Here is an 18,190-nt window from a genome sequence, read left to right on the forward strand (position 1 = left end):
GCTTTCTGTCCCTGGAGGTATAGAAACAGGGTAAGTTCATAGTGGCTTTAGAAACAAAGAATTTTTTGGCCAAATAGCATTAAAAGTTGTACTGAGTCAGCATTCAGAAATAGAGCAGCAGTAGGTGGGGAGATGGAAGACCTTTATGAAGAGGAAGGGAGCTGTGTTATTTGTTTATAAAAGCAGGTCTAGAATCATGTTTCCAGAACTTGGCTGCTCAGTAGAATCACCTGGGGAACTTTATAAATGAAAGTGCATCAGCCCCAGTGCAGGCTCAAACTCTCTGAGGATGGAGTCTTGGAACCTGAGGCTTATGCTAAGAACTGGTTTGCTGGGGCAAGTGGGGGACAGGAGATAGCCCAGCTTTTAGGACCATAAACTGAATTGTTTTTAAGCTGTTCTAAAAGGAGGACTTTTTATATTTTGTTGTTCTACTTTCTGGTTTCTTATGGTATATACTTTTTTATTGCCTGTGTTTTTCCATTCTCCTTCTCTGGTTATTGCTGGCTTCTACCCCTTGGATTAACTTCCTGGCTAACATCCTGAAGGATGTTTTAGGCAGAGGAAGGGCATGATCACAGTTGCCTTTCTTCTCCTGGCTCATCTGTATGACCATTCTTTTTCATCTGGGGCTGCCACTGCCGCCTGGTGACACTCTGCTGCATGTGCACACGTGTGCGTGTTCGGTTATAACCCCCACCCTCTCCCCCACAGGAGCTTCTTTGGCTAATTGCACCTTCCATCATGAAATTTTAATACCACAGATGTACTGTGAACCCAGACCATTGTCATAGGTAAGACTTTTAAGATTACCCCACCATTAATTGTCATCCTCTTGGGGACTATATCATCCCTGTAATGAATGCATGGTTTAACCCTGACTCTACCTCAGGGAAGGCATACTTCGGTGATTCTAACCTGCAGCCAGGTTGGAGACCCAGTAGTCAAAGCTAGTGTTCCCAAAATTTACTTGATCAAAAGAGTTGGGTGCCTGGGTGGCTCAGTGGGTTAAGCCGCTGCCTTCGGCTCAGGTCATGATCTCAGGGTCCTGGGATCGAGTCCCGCATCGGGCTCTCTGCTCAGCAGGGAGCCTGCTTCCTCCTCTCTCTGCCTACTTGTGTTCTCTGTCAAATAAATAAATAAAATCTTTAAAAAAAAAAAAAAAAAAAAGAGTTAACTGGGAGTGCTTATTAAACTCTCGGATCCCCAAGCCCTTTATTCTGAAGATGGTGAATGAATAGGTCTGAGGTGGGACCTAGGAATCCATGCTTAATAAATGCCCCAGTAATTATTTTTGGACAGTTTGGTTCTCTCCATTCTGACACAAAAGCCGCTCCTCCCTTCCCCCCTGTTTTCCTGACTCGAGGTTGTGGGTGTGGGGCTAGTGTTGCTTACAGAGCATAGATAGGCTCTAAGTATCCTGAATTAAGATGTAGCATTCATTTTCTAGTAAGTATTTTAATAAAAAAACAGCCAAAATAGTGTTAGGCCACTTCACGGACAACCTGAGGTCGAGTATTTATTGTGTAGCCGAGCTGTGGTAGGTGTTCCGAGGGGCATGGTGGTGTGTAATACCCCAAAGGCTTATTCACCTAGTGGAGGAGCACGGACAAAATGTTCTGAGGAATGGTTTGAATTTTGCCCGGGTGATAGGGTAGAAAGGCTTCCAAGAGGGTGTAGCATTTTAAGGCTGAGTAAGATGTTGATAGCCAGAAAAGGGTGTTTGGAACAGTGAAGGCTGATGCATAGCAGGTGAGTCACTGGGGCTAGAAGTGGGGTGCACGGGTCTGTGGGTGTGGCAGCTGACCTTAGAACGACCATGAGGGCAGTTGTGAGGCAGAAGGTAGACCGGACAGGACACTGGACTGGCAGCCAGAGGGGCTGCATGCAGGTGTGGCCTGAGGGGCCATGTTGCCTTTCTAAAGTTCAGTTCGTAATGACTGACTGCTCACTGGCTGGTTCTTTGGTGGCATGACACAGAAGAAGGCAGTTTATAAGCTGTCAAAACCTACAAAAACCTTGATGGTGGGTAATATAGAATATGCCCAGGTTAAGGGTTCTCTGAATAGGAGATTAAGAAGGAGTTTGTACTCTGTTCTGGGACTAGTGGACAGCCCTTGGAAACTTTTGAGAAGACACATTTATACTGCTATGGGTCGAGTAGACTTCCAGGCTCACTTGAAGGCTTAATCATGGCAAGTAATGTTGTTTCTATGCATATGGGTGTGTGTTCCTAGCTTCCCTCTGTGACCTACAAATGAGTGTTTGGAACATAACCCAATTGAGAGTTGGAAGCTCTCTGTTTAAAGGCCAACGAAAAGCAACATGGATAATTGGTGTCACCTGCTTTCCTTCCTCCCTTTTTCATAGTTAAAATCAAAGGCTATTGGCACTGGAAAGGAAGCCCAGGGATCTAGTTGCAGGACCAGGACTGAAGGAATCCTGCCTCAGCACAGCCCCTGCAGTGCCGAACCAGGCAGGCTACCCCCCAGGAGAGCTGGTGAGCTGAGCTGTGGGCTGCCCAGAAGTCTCCGATGCACACAGCATCTTCCTCGTGATAGGGCGTCCCAGCCCTCCCTTCCCACCCTGTGTTCTGTTTGTGCCCAGGTCAGATCCACCTTGAGTCTTGACTTGCTTTGCACACTCTGAGCTTCCCCGAAATCCATACAGCCCTTTCTTGTTTCAGTTTACTTTTCTGCTTTATTTTGTTTTTAATGATTTGATTATGATGAATGATTTGATGAAACATTTGTTTTGAATTTACTTGCTGTATTTGCATAGTAGCTTGAGTACTTGGTTGCATGTGGGTTACTGGACTTGCTGGCTAGTACTTACGGTCTCTTCTTGAGGCGCTTTAAGCTTTGGGCCCCAGCCATCTAGCCATCTCTTGATTTATTTGTATAATGACTTTTTGTTTGTGGTCCTTCTCTCCTTTCGAAAATGAAAGAAGTCTAAAAAGAAAGAAGTCTAAAAAATGTCTTGTATTGGCATGATTCTTGTTCAGCATTGAGCTCCATCCTAACCATACACTCCAAAGGCAGCAGGACGTATAATTGGATCTGAGTGTCTTAGATTTGAAGAGTCTCACTAACTTGGATATAGAGGAGGGTGTGTGAATGTGGTGGCCTAAGAGTAGTGGTAGCTTACATTTATTAAACATTTCTTGCATGCCAGGCACTGTTCTAAACGCTTAACCTGCATTCACTCATGTAATTATCCCTACAGTTCTGTGAGAGAGAGATTATAGCTTTTATTACCCCCTTTTACAGATGAGGAAGCCAAGGCACGGATAGGCAAAGCAACTCATTTGAACTCACACAACCAACCAGTAAATCAGGGAATTGGGATTACAGACCTTGGATTCCACCGTGCTTCTTGGCCCTACTGTTTACAGTAGACAGGTGGACACACCTCTGTAAACTGAGTCCAGGGATGTAAACTCTCTGTGGTCCAGGTTCATTATTTGTGAAATTAAAGTGGTTGCCTGGCTCAGAGTTAAAGGAGTAAGTGACATTATGTAGGTAGACTAGTACCTACCACTTTGGAAGCGTTTCCCATTATTTGAGGGCTGCTTTTGTAAAAAGTAAAGTGTTGGAAAGTTTTTGAAATTAGACTTGTTGAAGTCGGCTCTCATCATGTAGCATTTTAATTTTAAATTGCTTTAATCCATGCATAGGAGATATTCTTTCTTCAAAGAAGTCCTTGATGAGTCATCCCTCAGGATTGCCAGACTGTGGAAGGTGCTTTCCAGGGAGAAGAGGGGGCAGTGGTACCAGGTCAGGGCCAACCCCCATTGGTGCTGATGATATGGGATAGTGAGCCACAACACGGAAAAATGAATTATAGGTATCTGGATAGAAAGCTCGACTCAGCTGGGAAGAGGAGGCGGGGCCAGTAGCACAGAAGTCTGTGAACCCAGAACTCCTCACGACATTGAATGGAGCCGGGTTCATGGAATTTTGTCTGGATGCTTGGAGCTGTTGGTTATTTCCTGGAGGTCTAGGAACGGAAGGAAAGCTGTTGTCCCTCATACTTTATTTTGGGATTCTTCATTTCCTTTAGGATTCCTACCTTCCCTTTTTTCTTGAATGTTTCTAAGCTGTTCTTGCTGATCTCATGTCACAAAGAGATGACTCTTGAGAACTCCTGAGGGGGTGATGTTCTGAATGAATAAGTGCTTGGTTTGTGGTCTTCATCCCAGGGAACCAGCTGGTCATCCATACAAGCTCACTGACAGAAAGTTTTTAAAGAGCTTCGTCACAATGAAAGAACCGTGTCCTTAGATGGATGCTGTGGTTAGCAAATGGAGTGGTTCCTTGTGTGGCCTATAGGCCACCATGTAGCACTGTGGTACATTCCTTTGTGTGTGTGTGTGTGTGTGTGTGTGTGTGTGTGTGTGTGTGTTGAGGTGTATATCCTTACATTAAATGAGCACCAGGAATGTCAGGTTGGCCTCTTACTAAGTTTGCTGGTAAACAGTAAAAATAAAATTTAAAGAATCTCAGAAAGAGCAGCTTAAAGATGCAGCTCTGAGAGCTTTTCCTTTCCTCGCCACAAAGAAAGCAGACTTGTTAGGCTTTAGCATTTGATGAGGGGTAACTGCAGACCATGGGAGTTGAGCAGAATCAGTTGGACACTAATGGTTTCTCTTGTTCCTTAAACAGTAGGGCGATTCAGAAAGTTTTCAAAATTAGGCCTTGTGTTTGTGGTTCTTCATCTGGATTAATATTAGAATTTAATATTTAGTTCAGTTTGTGGGGCGAAAATGTAGCGATCAGCATGAGCTCTGTTTTGTTTTTGCATAACTGTTTGTGAGTTGCTAGGGAGTCTACTCTCAGTTTTTTCCATCTTGCTTTTCACAACTGTTTTGGTCAGCCGGTAGGAAACTGTGTGAATTTAGTGTGTGTGAGAAATTTAAATCAGAGAGGACTATTTTAACGATACAAGGTGCTCTTAGAAGAGCTATAAACACTTTGGAAGGCAAATGTGTCTAGGTAGAGGGACAGTCTTCGACTAAAATTACTTCATTACACAATTTTAATCTTAAAATATGATTCTAGAAACGCCAAAATGTATGTGATAGCTCATATGTATCTAGAATATGTAGAAAATGTTTTAGGGCAATTAAAACCCTTCACTATTAAATTCTGCAGTGATCATCATGTTTCTAAATGCCCGAATCTGGTTAGGGCCTAACAGTGACCTCTTAGCCTATGCAGAGATCAAGTCACACATTTAAATTATTTGGAGTCCCATAAGACTTCAGTAGGTCTGCATCTGGATGCTTGGGTTATTTGTTCTTTTAATGTTTGCTATATTTTATGGCTTGGTGATACACTCCCGCCTGTTTTGGAAAAGGACCCTGGCAATTCCTTGAAATTCACTCTCCCAAATAAATATAGTAACATCCTGATGGCTGCTGCAGGGCTCCCTCGTAAGCCATGCTGCAGTTGGTTGGAGACGGGTGCGTGGCTGCAGGAGGCCCAAATGCCGTATGTGCTAAGTGGTTAGTGAGATCCTTCCCCCAGCCCTTTAAGATCTCTCGATAAATAAGTACACACTAAAGTGCTGTTAAATGTTGCCTTAGAAGATTACGGTCCATTCTTGAATGATCGCACTTTGGTAACTCAGATTAATTTTTGAAATACCATGTCAGTGACTGAATCCCTCCATTTCTTTCTTGCTGTCTGGAAAGATCAAATGTTCACTGGGGAGGGTGTCCATTTAATGTTCAGGAGACAAGAAACAGTAAGTCATGGGCAGTTCAAGATCATCTCTGCTTCCAAGGTAAGGACGCATCGGTGTTGCCCATCTTTTTTCTTAGCTGAGCCTGGTACTTCAGAAGAACTGCTTGCTGATCCACACGTTGGTGTATTTCCTGGGAAAATTCAGAAACAGTATTCTCAACATTTCCCTGAATAATCCATTCTTTTTTTTTTTTAAGATTTTATTTATTTACTTGACAGAGATCACAAGTAGGCAGAGAGGCAGGCAGAGAGAGAGAGGAGAAAGCAGGCTCCCCGCTAAGCAAAGAGCACAATGTGGGGCTTGATCCCAGGACCCTGAGATCATGACCTGAGCCGAAGGCAGAGGCTTAACCCACTGAGCCACCCAGGTGCCCCTGAATAATCCATTCTTATGAATGGATTCATAGGAACCTTTCAAAGGAATCTGATTCATAGGAATCTTTGATTTTCTTATTGGTGTGGCGTGACTGACGATAAAACACCGTAGTTGACTTTTAAAAATTTAACCTGAAAGAACATAACATGTAGTTTATGACAAGAGGCATTTATCCTTTTGTAGCATTTTGTGCCTCATTTATTATGATTTTCACTTTTTCTCCCTTGTAGTTTAACTAAGCCACTGGTTTTATGTCAGCTCCTTGATGTCCGTTGAGAGTAAGGACTACATCTTATTTGAACATCTTTTTCTGCATTTCAAAACTCTGTATCAGCTAGGTCCATTACGTATATATGTGGTGCTTATTAATGCTATTAGTGTGCATAAATTGTCTTGAATCCAAGATAGAACGTCCACTAAACACATTTTATTCCATTTGAGTCATGTAATGCTTTCCTGAGCACAATATATGAAAAATTCAACTTTATCGAATATCCTGTGCCAAAATATAAGGCCCATTTTAATAAAACTTAATTTAATATTTCTTTGACTTCTTTTGGAAGAACTGTTTTGGTATGTAAACTGATTTCAAGTTTTGCTTGAAGATACAGTTGGCTCAAGTTTGAAGGAAAAGCAACTCTTCAGATAAATAGATTCTTTGGCTTTCTCTGATACAAAACATCAAGACATCAAAATGATCATAAATCATGGAGTTTAAGTTCCTTTTTTCCCCAGAAGATATACCTTTTTAAAGTAATTTTTGCCCAGAAACCAATATTGCACTGTATGTTAAGTACCTAGAGTTTAAACTAAAAGAAAGAAAGGTTTTTCCCTGAAATTCCTATTACATATAACCAAAATAGGAACTATACCATATATATAATTTTAAATTCTTTTTGATAACCCTAGAACACATGTATTTGTATTATTCAATATTCCTCAGACACATGACTTAGACATTTTTTATTGAAGTATAATTAACATACAGTATTACAGTTTCAGGTGTATAATGTACTGATTTGAGAGTTCTGTGCATTAGTTGGTGCTCACCATAGTTAGTGTAGTCACAATCTGTAACTGTACAACATTATTACTATATTATTGACTATTCCCTGTGCTGTACTTTTCATCCCTGTGACTTATTTAGTTTATAACTGGAAGTTTGTACCTCTTAATTCCATTTATCTCTTTTGCCCTGCCCCTGCCTACCTCCCCTCTGGCAACCACCAGCTTGTTCTCTGTATTTAAAAGTCTGGTGTTTTATTTTGTTGTTGTTGTTTGGTTGTTTTTTCGATTCCGCATATAAGTGAAGTCATATGGTGTTTGTCTTTCTCTGACTTACTTCACTTAGTACAATACCCTTTAGGTCCACCCATGTTGTTGTAATGACAGAATCTTCCTTGTGGCTGAGAAATATTCCCGTGTGTGTGTGTGTGTGTGTGTGTGTGTGTGTGTGTGTACCATGTCGTCTTTATCCACTCATCTACCAGTAGACGATCACGTTGCTTCCATACCTTGGCAATTGTAAATAATACTGTAATAAACAAACGTAGGGATACGTATATTTTTTCAAATTAATGTTCTCATTTTCTTTGGGTAAATACCCAGTAGTAGGATTGCCGCATCATATGGTATTTATATTTTTAATTTATTGAGGAACCTCCGTGCAGTGGCTGCAGCAATTTACAATCCAGTAGCAGTGCACATCCTTGCCAACACTTGTTGCTTCTTGTCTTCTTGATACTAGCCATCCTGACTGGTGTGGGGTGATATCTCATTGTGGTTTGGTGATCATTGATGTTGAGCATCTTGCCATGTGACTGTTGGCCACCTGGATGTCTTTTTTGGGAAAATTTGTCTATATGTAGGTCCTCTGCCCATTTTTCAATCATATTTTTTAGTGTTGAGTTGTATAAGTTCTTTATATGTTTTGGATATCAACCCTTTATCAGATACATTTTTGCAAACATCTTTTTCCATTCAATAGGTTGCCTTTTTGTTTTGTTGGTGATTTCCTTTGCTGTGCAGCAGCTTTTTATTTTGGTATAGTTCCAGTAGAGAAACAAGATTTTTAATGGTCATATAATAGTTTATTGCTTGAATCTACCATCCTGTGTTTAATCCTTCCCCTGTAGCATTTCACGTTGATCCTTTTCCCCCACTTTGTTATATTTGACCCTTCTCTGTGCTGTGCTGGTCCTGCTCAATCCAAGTCTTGTCAAGTCTCCATCTGTGCCATTGGCGTGTCCTTCCATGTCCTTGGCTTGTCCCCTCACTCAGGTTCTCAGTAAAGTAGTGCTGCTCTAATTTATGCTACTTATAGTATATGTGCTGCTGAAGCAAGCACCTAATTCATCTTCATCCCCCAGTTTTTCCTCTTTAAACCCTTGCAAATACCTCTGCCAGCCTTATCTACTCTTCTGGTCATAGCATAATAAATAAATCATTCCTGGCTTCATGATTTTCAAGGTGATTCACACCTGAGCTATTTTAATTGTAGGGGGTGGGTATTTTGGTATTATGAATATCCTTAGGGCACTCATAACCTTTGTTAGGGTTCATTAATGGTTATAGCTTGATGATGTAGGAAAGCAGCTCAAAAACATGCAAATATGTTAACAAATGGGAGAACAAAAAATTAGTGGTGGAGCCCAGAAGACAGAAAAATTGGAAAGAGAAATATTTTAAGCAAAGTAAATGTAAGCATCTTTATTGTAAATGTTCAAGTATACATCCTAGCACTCAGTGGGAAACTGATTTCCTTCTCTGAAATTTGATTTACCTGTGACCTTTAAGGGCCACGTAAGTATAACAGCCCACATTCTTCTCTTTGTTGTACAAAGAAAGGGTATCTGTGCTGCTGAATTGTGAACCAGTTAAAAAAAATTGTATTTTAAAACAGGAGACTTTTCTCCTGTGATATGTTTCATTTATTTAGACAAATAAGTGGGCAAGGAAATAGATTTCTTCCTGCCTTAGATTATAGAGGAAGTGGTTAGTTTTATTGAGGAGTTAAACCTTTATCTCATTTCATATTTAGTATCTGTGACCTGACCCATGTAATAGTGCTTGGATAGAAGCTTTCAATTTTGTGAATCGGTGTTTCAAATTCTTAAGTATTTGTGACTTTCTTTTGAATACCCTTGAAAGTTTATCTGAAAATGGTTAAAAAAAAAAAAAATTGGATTGCCGGTTGAATAGACAGTGTTGTTAGTCTTTTTTGAATTTTACCAGGACTGTCCTGGAGCCCTGTGCCCCCAAACTGGACCAAGCCTTTTTTTCTTTCTATGCTCTTTTGCTATATCATATTATAAACTTGTTTCAGATTTCTGTCTCCTGCTTTCCAGGTCTTTGTCAGTCTTCCCCTTGTCTCAGTCTTTATCTGCAGTTACTTGCCCTGCCCGTGATCCAAGAAGTGGATTCATTTTCTCATCTGTCCAGATTACTTTCTTTGTATGTCTCCTCTTTTGGCCCAGATCTCATGGGCAGCAACACCACTTATGTGCTCTTACATGCTGCTTTCATTAGCGTGCTCTTTCCTTTCCCTTTCAGCTCATTCATCAAGATGAAATACAGCATTGGCGCAGTTTAACTCCTTACCCTTTTCCAAGCCTGAAAGCCCCTTTCCCCTGGCTTTGTTTTATTTAGCTAATGAAAATATAGTTTCCCCAAATGTTTTTTGTCAGTTACCTGCACATTTTAATTAGCAGTAATTGGGCCTCAGATAAACCTCATTGGCTGTGATACTGCCACTGCGCAAAGCTATGTGAGCATTTTATTTGCTCTATGAGCCTCCAATGTAATCGTGCTTTAGGATTTTCCTTAAAGAATGTTATTGACTAACAGTAGCAGCAGTGCTAGGGAAGCCGCTGAACGGGATGGAAACCTCAGTTTTCTTATTTGTTAAGTGGAGATAAAAAACTTAGCTTCCTTGGTCCCTGTAGGGATTCAACTACATGAGGTATCCTGGTGCCCCTTGCTTAGTCTTTTATCACCAAAAGGGATTCCTTCTTCATTGATGTCTGCCAGTCCTGTGCATGGTTGGACATCTTTATTGAGCTATGACTCATATGCTGTACAGTGTACCCATTTAAAGTGCATGATACTGTGGTTTTTACTATATGCAGAGTTGTGTGGCCATTACCACAATTAATTTTATAATGTCCTCATCACCCCATACCCATTAGTAGTCATTCTCTGTTTGGTAGGCAACCACTAATCTACTTTTTGTAATTTTATGCATTTTTAACCTCATGCTTGTTGTATTGTGTGCTAATAGGATTTTCATTTTTCTTAAGGTGCACTGAAGGTATTTTGAAATGCAATCTTATAATTTTTAGAACTAAAAAAAGCCCTTTAATCATTTTATGCTCCCCCCGCTTTTTTTAAACAAGGGAACAAAGTGATTCATCTGGGGACATTCCCATTCCATAGCTCTTTACCAAAACACAGACACACACAGACACACACCCACACACAGACACACACACACAGTCTTGTTAATGCTTCTTTCATCAGTATTTCTCCTTTTTGAGTGTCTGCTAGAACTCTTTCAAATTCAGATCCAAGATGTAAAATATGATTGTTTAAACTCTCTGCTTCAGACAGCCAATCCTGTCACTATTCTGTGAATATTTCTTGGGCTTCTTCCTTTACCTATAACTTTCTCATGACTCAAAAATCTTGGCCAAAGTTTGTACAATATATTGTTCTATTTTCTGTTTAAATTTTCTTTAAACAGTTGTTACTCTGTGATCCAGCATAGAAGTTTCTAGGATAATCTGTCCAGTTTTTATGTTTTTCTGTGACATCCCTGAGGCTCCTACTCATTTTATGGTAGACCATTTCATCTACCAGTTTTCTCCCATCATGCCTCTTTTCAGTGTGATTTTTACTGCTTCTTTCATCTGCCAGTACAGACTAATTCTCCAGCCCCCTGAATGTGGCAGAAGTGACAGCATGCATATTTCAAGGCCCCAAGAGTCCTTGCAGCCTCTTCTTTTGCCACTTTTGAGTTCTGCTTGGAGAGCTTCATGTAGAGAAGCCACTGTATCATAAGAGAGAGGGCAGAGGCCATGTGGACAACAGAGGTGCTCTGGCTAACAATTGGTTCTAATTGCCAGACCATAAGAGTCAGGCCAGGGTGGATCTTCCAGCCTTTCTGACCTTCCAGCTGATGGTAACGGTTGCATGAGTGAGCTCAGATGAAAGCAGCAGAGGAACTGCCCAGCCAACCCACAGAATGTGAGAAATTAAAACAAACAAAAAAAATGTCGTTTTAGAATTTGCGATGGTTTGTTATACAGCAGAAGTTAACTGGTACATGTAGGTATCAGCTTGGTGGCAAAATTATGATGATTAAAGAATGTAATCCCTGTAAAGTCCTTAGCTTATGGCCAAGCACAGAGAGTCCCTTAACAGAGGCCAGTCGCTATATCATTTTGGCTGTGCATAATGATTACTCCTGTTGCTTTTGGTCACTATGGTCATTTTCTTTCTCCTCTTCTCCAGGTATAATGTCACTCCTTTTCATTATCATTCACTGTGATGAACTAAAGAATTGGATGTCCTTGGTGCTAATTGTCTAGTATTTTCCTTCCTGATTAGTAAATAGTTTAAAGCTTTCAGAACTGTTCCTACTATGAAATAAAACAAATATATAGCAAAGTGCACAAGGTGTAAATGTAACTTAAAACAAATTATGGAATGAATTCTTGTAACTATCACTCAGGTTGAGACATTTAACATTGCTTGGGCTCCAAAAGTCCATTACGTGTTCTTCCCGGTCACAGTCTTCTCCCTTATACCTACAGGTAGCCACTACCACTACCCCAATTTCACAGAAAACACTTCTTGACTTTTCTTTATAGTTTTTACCACCTCTGTGTGCGTTTCCAAACAAAGTAGTTTAGTTTTCAACTTTATATATATTGTGTATGTGTGTGTACACACACATACATGCATTTTTTTTTTTGGTGAAAACTTCATTTGCTGAATATTATTTCTGAGACTCTTTCCTATAATGACTAACAGCAAAAAAGCTTTCATTTTGATTGCTATGTAGAATTTCATTTTAAGAATATACCTCTCTGGGGGCACCTGGGTGGCTCAGTGGGTTAAAGCCTCTGCTTTTGGCTCAGGTCATGATCCCAGCATCTTCGAGCCCCACATTGGGCTCTCCACTCTGTGGAGAGCCTACTTCCCCCCCTTCTCTGCCTGCCTCTCTGCCTCTGTGATCTCTGTCTGTCAAAAAAAAAAAAAAAGAATATACTTTTCTGTTAAATCTAGTATTGAGTATTTGAGTTATTTATAGTTTTGGGCAGTTACAAATAATTCTGTCAAGCACATTCTTTGAGGTATTCTGAAATAACATATGTGAGAATTTTTTTTACAAAAAGGTATATACCAGGAATAGAATTTCTGGGTAATGAAGTTATAGTCACTTTTTTTTATAAATTTCACAAAAAAGAACAAATGATATACAGTGGACCCTTGAACAACATGGTAATGGATTAGGGCTGTCGCCCCTCACCCGTGAGGACAGTCAGAAATCTGCATATAACTTTGGCTCCTCCAGAACTTAACTACTAATAGCCTACTGTTGACAGGAAGACTTACCTGTAATATAAATAATAGATTACCACCTATTTTGTATGTTCTTTGTATTTCACACTGTATTCTTAGACTAACGTAAACTAGAGAAGATGTTAGGAAAATCGTAAGAGAAAATACATTTATAGTACTATACCATATTGATTGAAAAATGCAATTCACACCTGTGTTGTTTAAGGGTTACCTCTGTCCTGTAACAGGTGTTAATCTCTCTCAAGATTAGAACCTTTGGTTTGCCATAGCTTTGCCAAAGTTGTCGTCCAAAAAGGTAGTTCAGGTCAAAGGGTACAAGAGTAAGAATGTGATGAGAGTTACGTAGAATGAAAAGGGGTGACCATTTAGTTGAAGCATTCGAATGCATCCAGAAGGGAAATCCGTGAGTCATTTTGGTGTCATTATAGCTGGAGTCAAACAATTTTTCAGGAGTTTAATAATATTCTTTATGCTATAGGTGAATCTGTAACAATGATTTGTGTTTTCTTTACTCTGAGGATAAGTTTGGGCAATAAGGGGATAATTGACTCATCCTTGACCATATAGTAATTAAAAAGGACATAGCTCTTTTAGGACTGAGATCTCCTATGTCCCTTTCTTTTTAAAATTTCTATTTAAATTCAGTATAGTTAACATATAGTGTATTATACGTCACAGGGGTAGAATTTAGTGATTCATCAGTTGCATATAAACCCAGTACTCAGTACGTCAAGTACCCTCCTTAGTGCCCATCACCCAATTACCCTATTCTCCCACCCACCTCCCTTCTCATTTGTTTCCTAGTGTTAAGAGTCTCTCTCTGTTTTTATCTTATTTTATTTTTCCTTCCCTTCCCTGTTTTGTTTTGTTTTGTTTCTGTTTTGTTTCTTAAATTCCACATACTAGTGAAATCATATGGTATTTGTCTTTCTCTGACTGATTTTGCTTAGCATAATACCCTCTAGTTCCATCCATGTCATTGCAAATGGCAAGATTTCATTCTTGATGGCTCATATTCCACTGTATTTCTCATACACACACACACACACACACACACACACATCAACAGATGAATGGATAAAGAAATATATATGTATATATGTATCCATTTATCCATTCATCTTTATCCATTCATCTGTTGACAGACAGATTGGGCCTCTTTCCATATTTTGGCTCTTGCGAACATAGCTACTATAAACATTGGGGATGCAGGTGTCTCTTCAAATCACTGTGTTTGTATCCTCTGAGTAAATACCTGGTAGTGAAATTGCTGGGCCATATGGTAACTCTATTTTTAACTTTTTGAGGAACCTCTATACTGTTTGCCAAAGTGACTGCACTAGCTTGCATTCCCACCAACAGTGTAGGGGGGTTCCCCTTTCTCCACATCTTTGCCAGCATCAGTTTTTTTTCTGAGTTGTTAATTTTAGCCATTCTGACTGGTGTGAGATGGTGTCTCATTGTGGTTTTGATTTGTATTTCCCTGATGCCAAGGAATATGGAGCATTTTTTCATATGTCAGGTGGCTATTTGGAAATCTGTGGAGAAATGTCTATTCATGTCTTCTGCCCATTTTTTGACTGGATTTTTGTTCCTTGGGCGTTGAGTTTGATAAGTTCTTTATGGATTTTGGATACTAACCCTTTATCTGGTATGTCATTTGCAAATATCCTTCTCCCATTCCATAGGTTGCATTTTAGTTTTATTAATTATTTCCTTTGTTGTGCAGAAACTTTATCTTGATGAATCCCTGTAGTTCATTTTTGCTTTTGTTTCCCTTGCCTTTGGAAACAGTGTCTAAGAAGAAGTTGCTGTGACCAAGGACATAGAGGTTGCTGCCTGTGTTCTCCTTGAAGATTTTGTTAGATTCATGTTTCACAATTAGAACTTTCATCCATTTTGAGTCTGTTTTTGTGTATGATGTAAGAAAGTGGTCCAGTTTCATTCTTCTTCATGTGGCTATCCAGTTTTCCCAGTACCATTTGTTGAACAGACTATCTTTTTTTCTAGTGGATATCCTTTCCTGCATTTTCAAAGATTAGTTGACCATAGAGTTGAGGGTCCATTTCTGGGCTCTCTGTTTGGTTTCCATTGATCTATGTGTCTGTTTTTGTGCCAGCACCATACTGTCTTGATGACAGCTTTGTAAAGAGCTTAAAGTCCGGAATTGTGATGCCACCAGCTTTGGTTTTCTTTTATGACATTTCTTTGGCTATTCAGAATCTTTTCTGGTTTAATACACATTTCAGGATTATTTGTTCCAGCTCTAAAATAGCTGATGGTATTTTGATAGGGATTGCATTGATTGTATAGATTGTTTTGGGTAGCATAGACATTTTAACAGTATTTATTCTTCCAGTCATGAGCATGGAATGTTTTTCTGTTTCTTTATGTCTTCCTCAATTTCTTTCATGAATGTTTCTATACTTTTCTGAGTATAGATCCTTTATTAACCTCTTTGGTTAGATTTATTCCTAGGCTTCTTGTCGTTTTTGGTGCAGCTGTAAATGGAATTGATTCCTAGATTTCTCTTTCTTCAGCTTCATTGTTAGTATATAGAAATGCAGCTGACTTCTGTGCATTGATTTTATATCCTGCCATACTGCTGAATTCCTATATCAGTTCTAGCAATTTTTTTGGTGAGTCTTGGGTTTTCTACATACATTATCATGTCGCCTGTGAAGAGTAAAATTTTGACTTCTTTGCCAGTTTGGGTGCCTTTTATTTCTTTCTGTTGTCTGATTGCTGAGGCTAGAACTTCTTGTACTGTGTGGAACAACAATGGTGAGAGTGGACATCCTTTGTGTTCCTGACTTAGAAAAAACTCTCTGTTTTTCACCATTGAGAATGATACTAGCTTTCATGTATTGCCTTTAGGATGTTGAGCTGTGTTCCCTCTAAACCTACTTTGTTGAGGGTTTTTATCAAGAATGGATGCTGTACCTTGTCACATACTTTTTCTGCATCTATTGAGAGGGTTTCTTATCCTTTCTTTTATTAATGTGACGTATGACATTGATTGATTTGTGAATGTTGAACCACCTCCGTAGCCCAGGAATACTCCTATGTCCCTTTGTAAGAAGAAGGAGGTCACCAACAGTCTACCAAAAGAGAGGGAAAAAGAATCTTGTCAGAAATGTGTACTGGAAAAAGGAAACGAGCTGTACAGCCAAATTAAAGACTCTGCATCTACTAAAAGCAAGGGTGGCTATAAGAAGGCTGTGGTGTGGCCTAACGAGCCAAGGCCGTTTGGGTTCCTTTGCATGTAATTGTACTCAGTGTCCTCTAAAGTGGGCCAGTGTGCTGTAATCAAACATGGTATAGTTGAAGAATGGTGTCTGTGTATTGCGTCACATGATCGCTCTGCGCTGTGGCGCCCTGCCAAGACAGCTACGTGAATTGTTCTTCCTGTGCCCTGGCTAATGTCAAAGAGGAGGCAGAAGGGCTTAGATCTTGTTGGATTTTTTTTTTTTCACCCTATCTGAGGACATTGAAAACTTGAGGATTTCATAAAGTCTCAGAGGCATTGTGTCCGTCTTGTAAGAAAGTAGTTATAAAACATTTGGATGATGAATTAAGATCCCATCAGGGCAGTGAGGGAAAGACTTAGGAATTACTGTTTTCATTTTGGGAACCTGTCAGATAGGGTGTTTTATGTCTGGTATGTGCTTCCCAAGTTGAAGAAGGTAGTGTTTGTGACAGTCTCTTTGAGGGTGCTTTTAACGTGCAGAACAAAACTTTAATTTGCCTGCTGTTATGATTTCTACTGGCTATGAGGATTTGTATGTTGTTGCCACAGTCGTAAAACGTACTTATTATTCCCTGCAGATCGAAGTACCTTAGTGACTTGATTTCTTGGATTATTTCTGAATGGTCCCTGAATGTATGGAATTGGTGATGGTTTTGTCCTGTTGCTATTATATCTTTCCTGGAAAATAAAGTGAGGTTTTCGTGCTTGAGTAAACACATTGATGCATTATGAAACTGTCAGCTCTTTGAACAATTGGCATAAGCTCAATTATTCAAATATGTGACTCTTTTGAATGGCTTTTGTGTCAGCTAATGCTTTCATACAACCAGCATCAAGAAACTTCAATACCTTTCTTAAGAAATTAAATCTCAACTGTATGGTTAAAGAAATCCAAGGGATTAGTCCTTTCATGGAGCACTTTCATTATCATATACAGCTAATTGGTAGCATTCGTTTTCTGAGATTCATCATTTTATTTAAAAATATCTTTCTTTTTTGTTAAAAAATAATTTAAAGCTGTTTATGCATTTTCCTTATCACCTGAAATCACTTTTTTCTTGTGTTTCCTTCCTGTCAACGTGCACACATGCTTTTTTACATAATGTACCTGCATTTTTGTCTTTTTAAAATTATATTTGTATTCTAAGTCTTTTTCAAGTTATGTGGTCTTCATAGTAATCCTTTTTGTCACTTAGTCCGTATTGAATTATTTAATAACATGTTAATCATTTCCCTTCTTTGATATATGTGTTTTCAAGTTTTTCATTTTTGTTGATAATACAAAGACATCTTGTGCATTATAGCTTGTTTTTCTTATTTTCAATTATATTACAAGAACAGATGTTTAAAGTATCATTAAAATGTCAGTGAACTTGAAAACTTATGTTCCATGTATTGTCTTACTGCTTCCCAAGTGTTAGTGTCTTCTTTTTGATTATAGAAGTAAAAAGTCTCTTTTACCCCCAAAACTGACATTTATTAATCGTTAGCATCTTTCAGAATTATTCATTTGGAGCAGCCTATCATCTTACAGAGACTTTTAACTTTGTAAATTCAATTTCTGTTTTTAGTGAAGTAATATATGCAAATCACTTTTTTTTTTTTTAATCCAATAAGCCTAGTGTGACAGGGAAGAAGAGTAGCCTCTTGTCTTCCCTGTCCCCACTCCAGTTTCTGGCTCTTGAGAACCCCCAGCTCTAAGCTGTTTCTACTGTTGTATGCCCCCACATTGCTAAGCTTGCTAATTTTAGTTTGATTTTTTTTTCACTTTATAGTTATCTTTTGATTTCTTTCTATAGAAAATGAGACTTTAACACTTATGATTTCTTCTCCATCCTATCAATATTGATGTAACACCAATTTTGTTTTTATCAATATGTAGCTATTAAAACATTACAACTAAATATTTTTCATAATCAGGTCTTAAATTTATATTGTGATTATGTCTTCTCATACTTTATATTTTTCCTGAAATTAATAACTCCTACCCTTTTTGCTTACTTTGCTTTATCAATAAACAAATCTTGATACTTTCAAACACATCAGATAATCCCAAAGATGTGTGTTTTGCCCCCAATAATCTTTCCTCTGGGAGCCTCCCTGTTTGCAGTGTGGACTGGTCCCTCCCAGGGCCTGCTACTCAGCCAATATCTTGGAAGTCCCTTCACTGTTCTATCCTGGGAATTTCTTTTGTCTCTGTTTTGTTGATTCTCTGATTGCTGGGTATCAGAT

The 18,190-nt window shown here is 39.1% G+C and overlaps 1 protein-coding gene and 1 pseudogene across 5 annotated transcripts in view; one reads left to right on the forward strand and one right to left on the reverse strand.

Moving 5' to 3' along the window:
• LRRC1 (leucine rich repeat containing 1) overlaps window positions 1-18,190 on the forward strand; it is a 132,834-nt gene that overhangs the window by 28,852 nt on the left and 85,792 nt on the right. For 2 of the 5 annotated variants that reach the window (XM_032340277.1, XM_032340278.1), the window contains exon 2: window positions 5,696-5,787. The exons of the other annotated variants lie outside the window; for them this stretch is intronic. In XM_032340277.1, the coding sequence (XP_032196168.1) occupies window positions 5,701-5,787 (87 nt within the window). In that variant the 5' untranslated portion in view covers window positions 5,696-5,700. The remainder of the gene's footprint in view (window positions 1-5,695; window positions 5,788-18,190) is intronic. 5 annotated transcript variants of the gene reach the window in all.
• Window positions 9,779-9,887, reverse strand: LOC116589527 (annotated as a pseudogene).

Source organism: Mustela erminea, chromosome 4, assembly GCF_009829155.1.
Source record: "Mustela erminea isolate mMusErm1 chromosome 4, mMusErm1.Pri, whole genome shotgun sequence".
NCBI classification, from domain to species: Eukaryota; Metazoa; Chordata; class Mammalia; order Carnivora; family Mustelidae; genus Mustela; species Mustela erminea.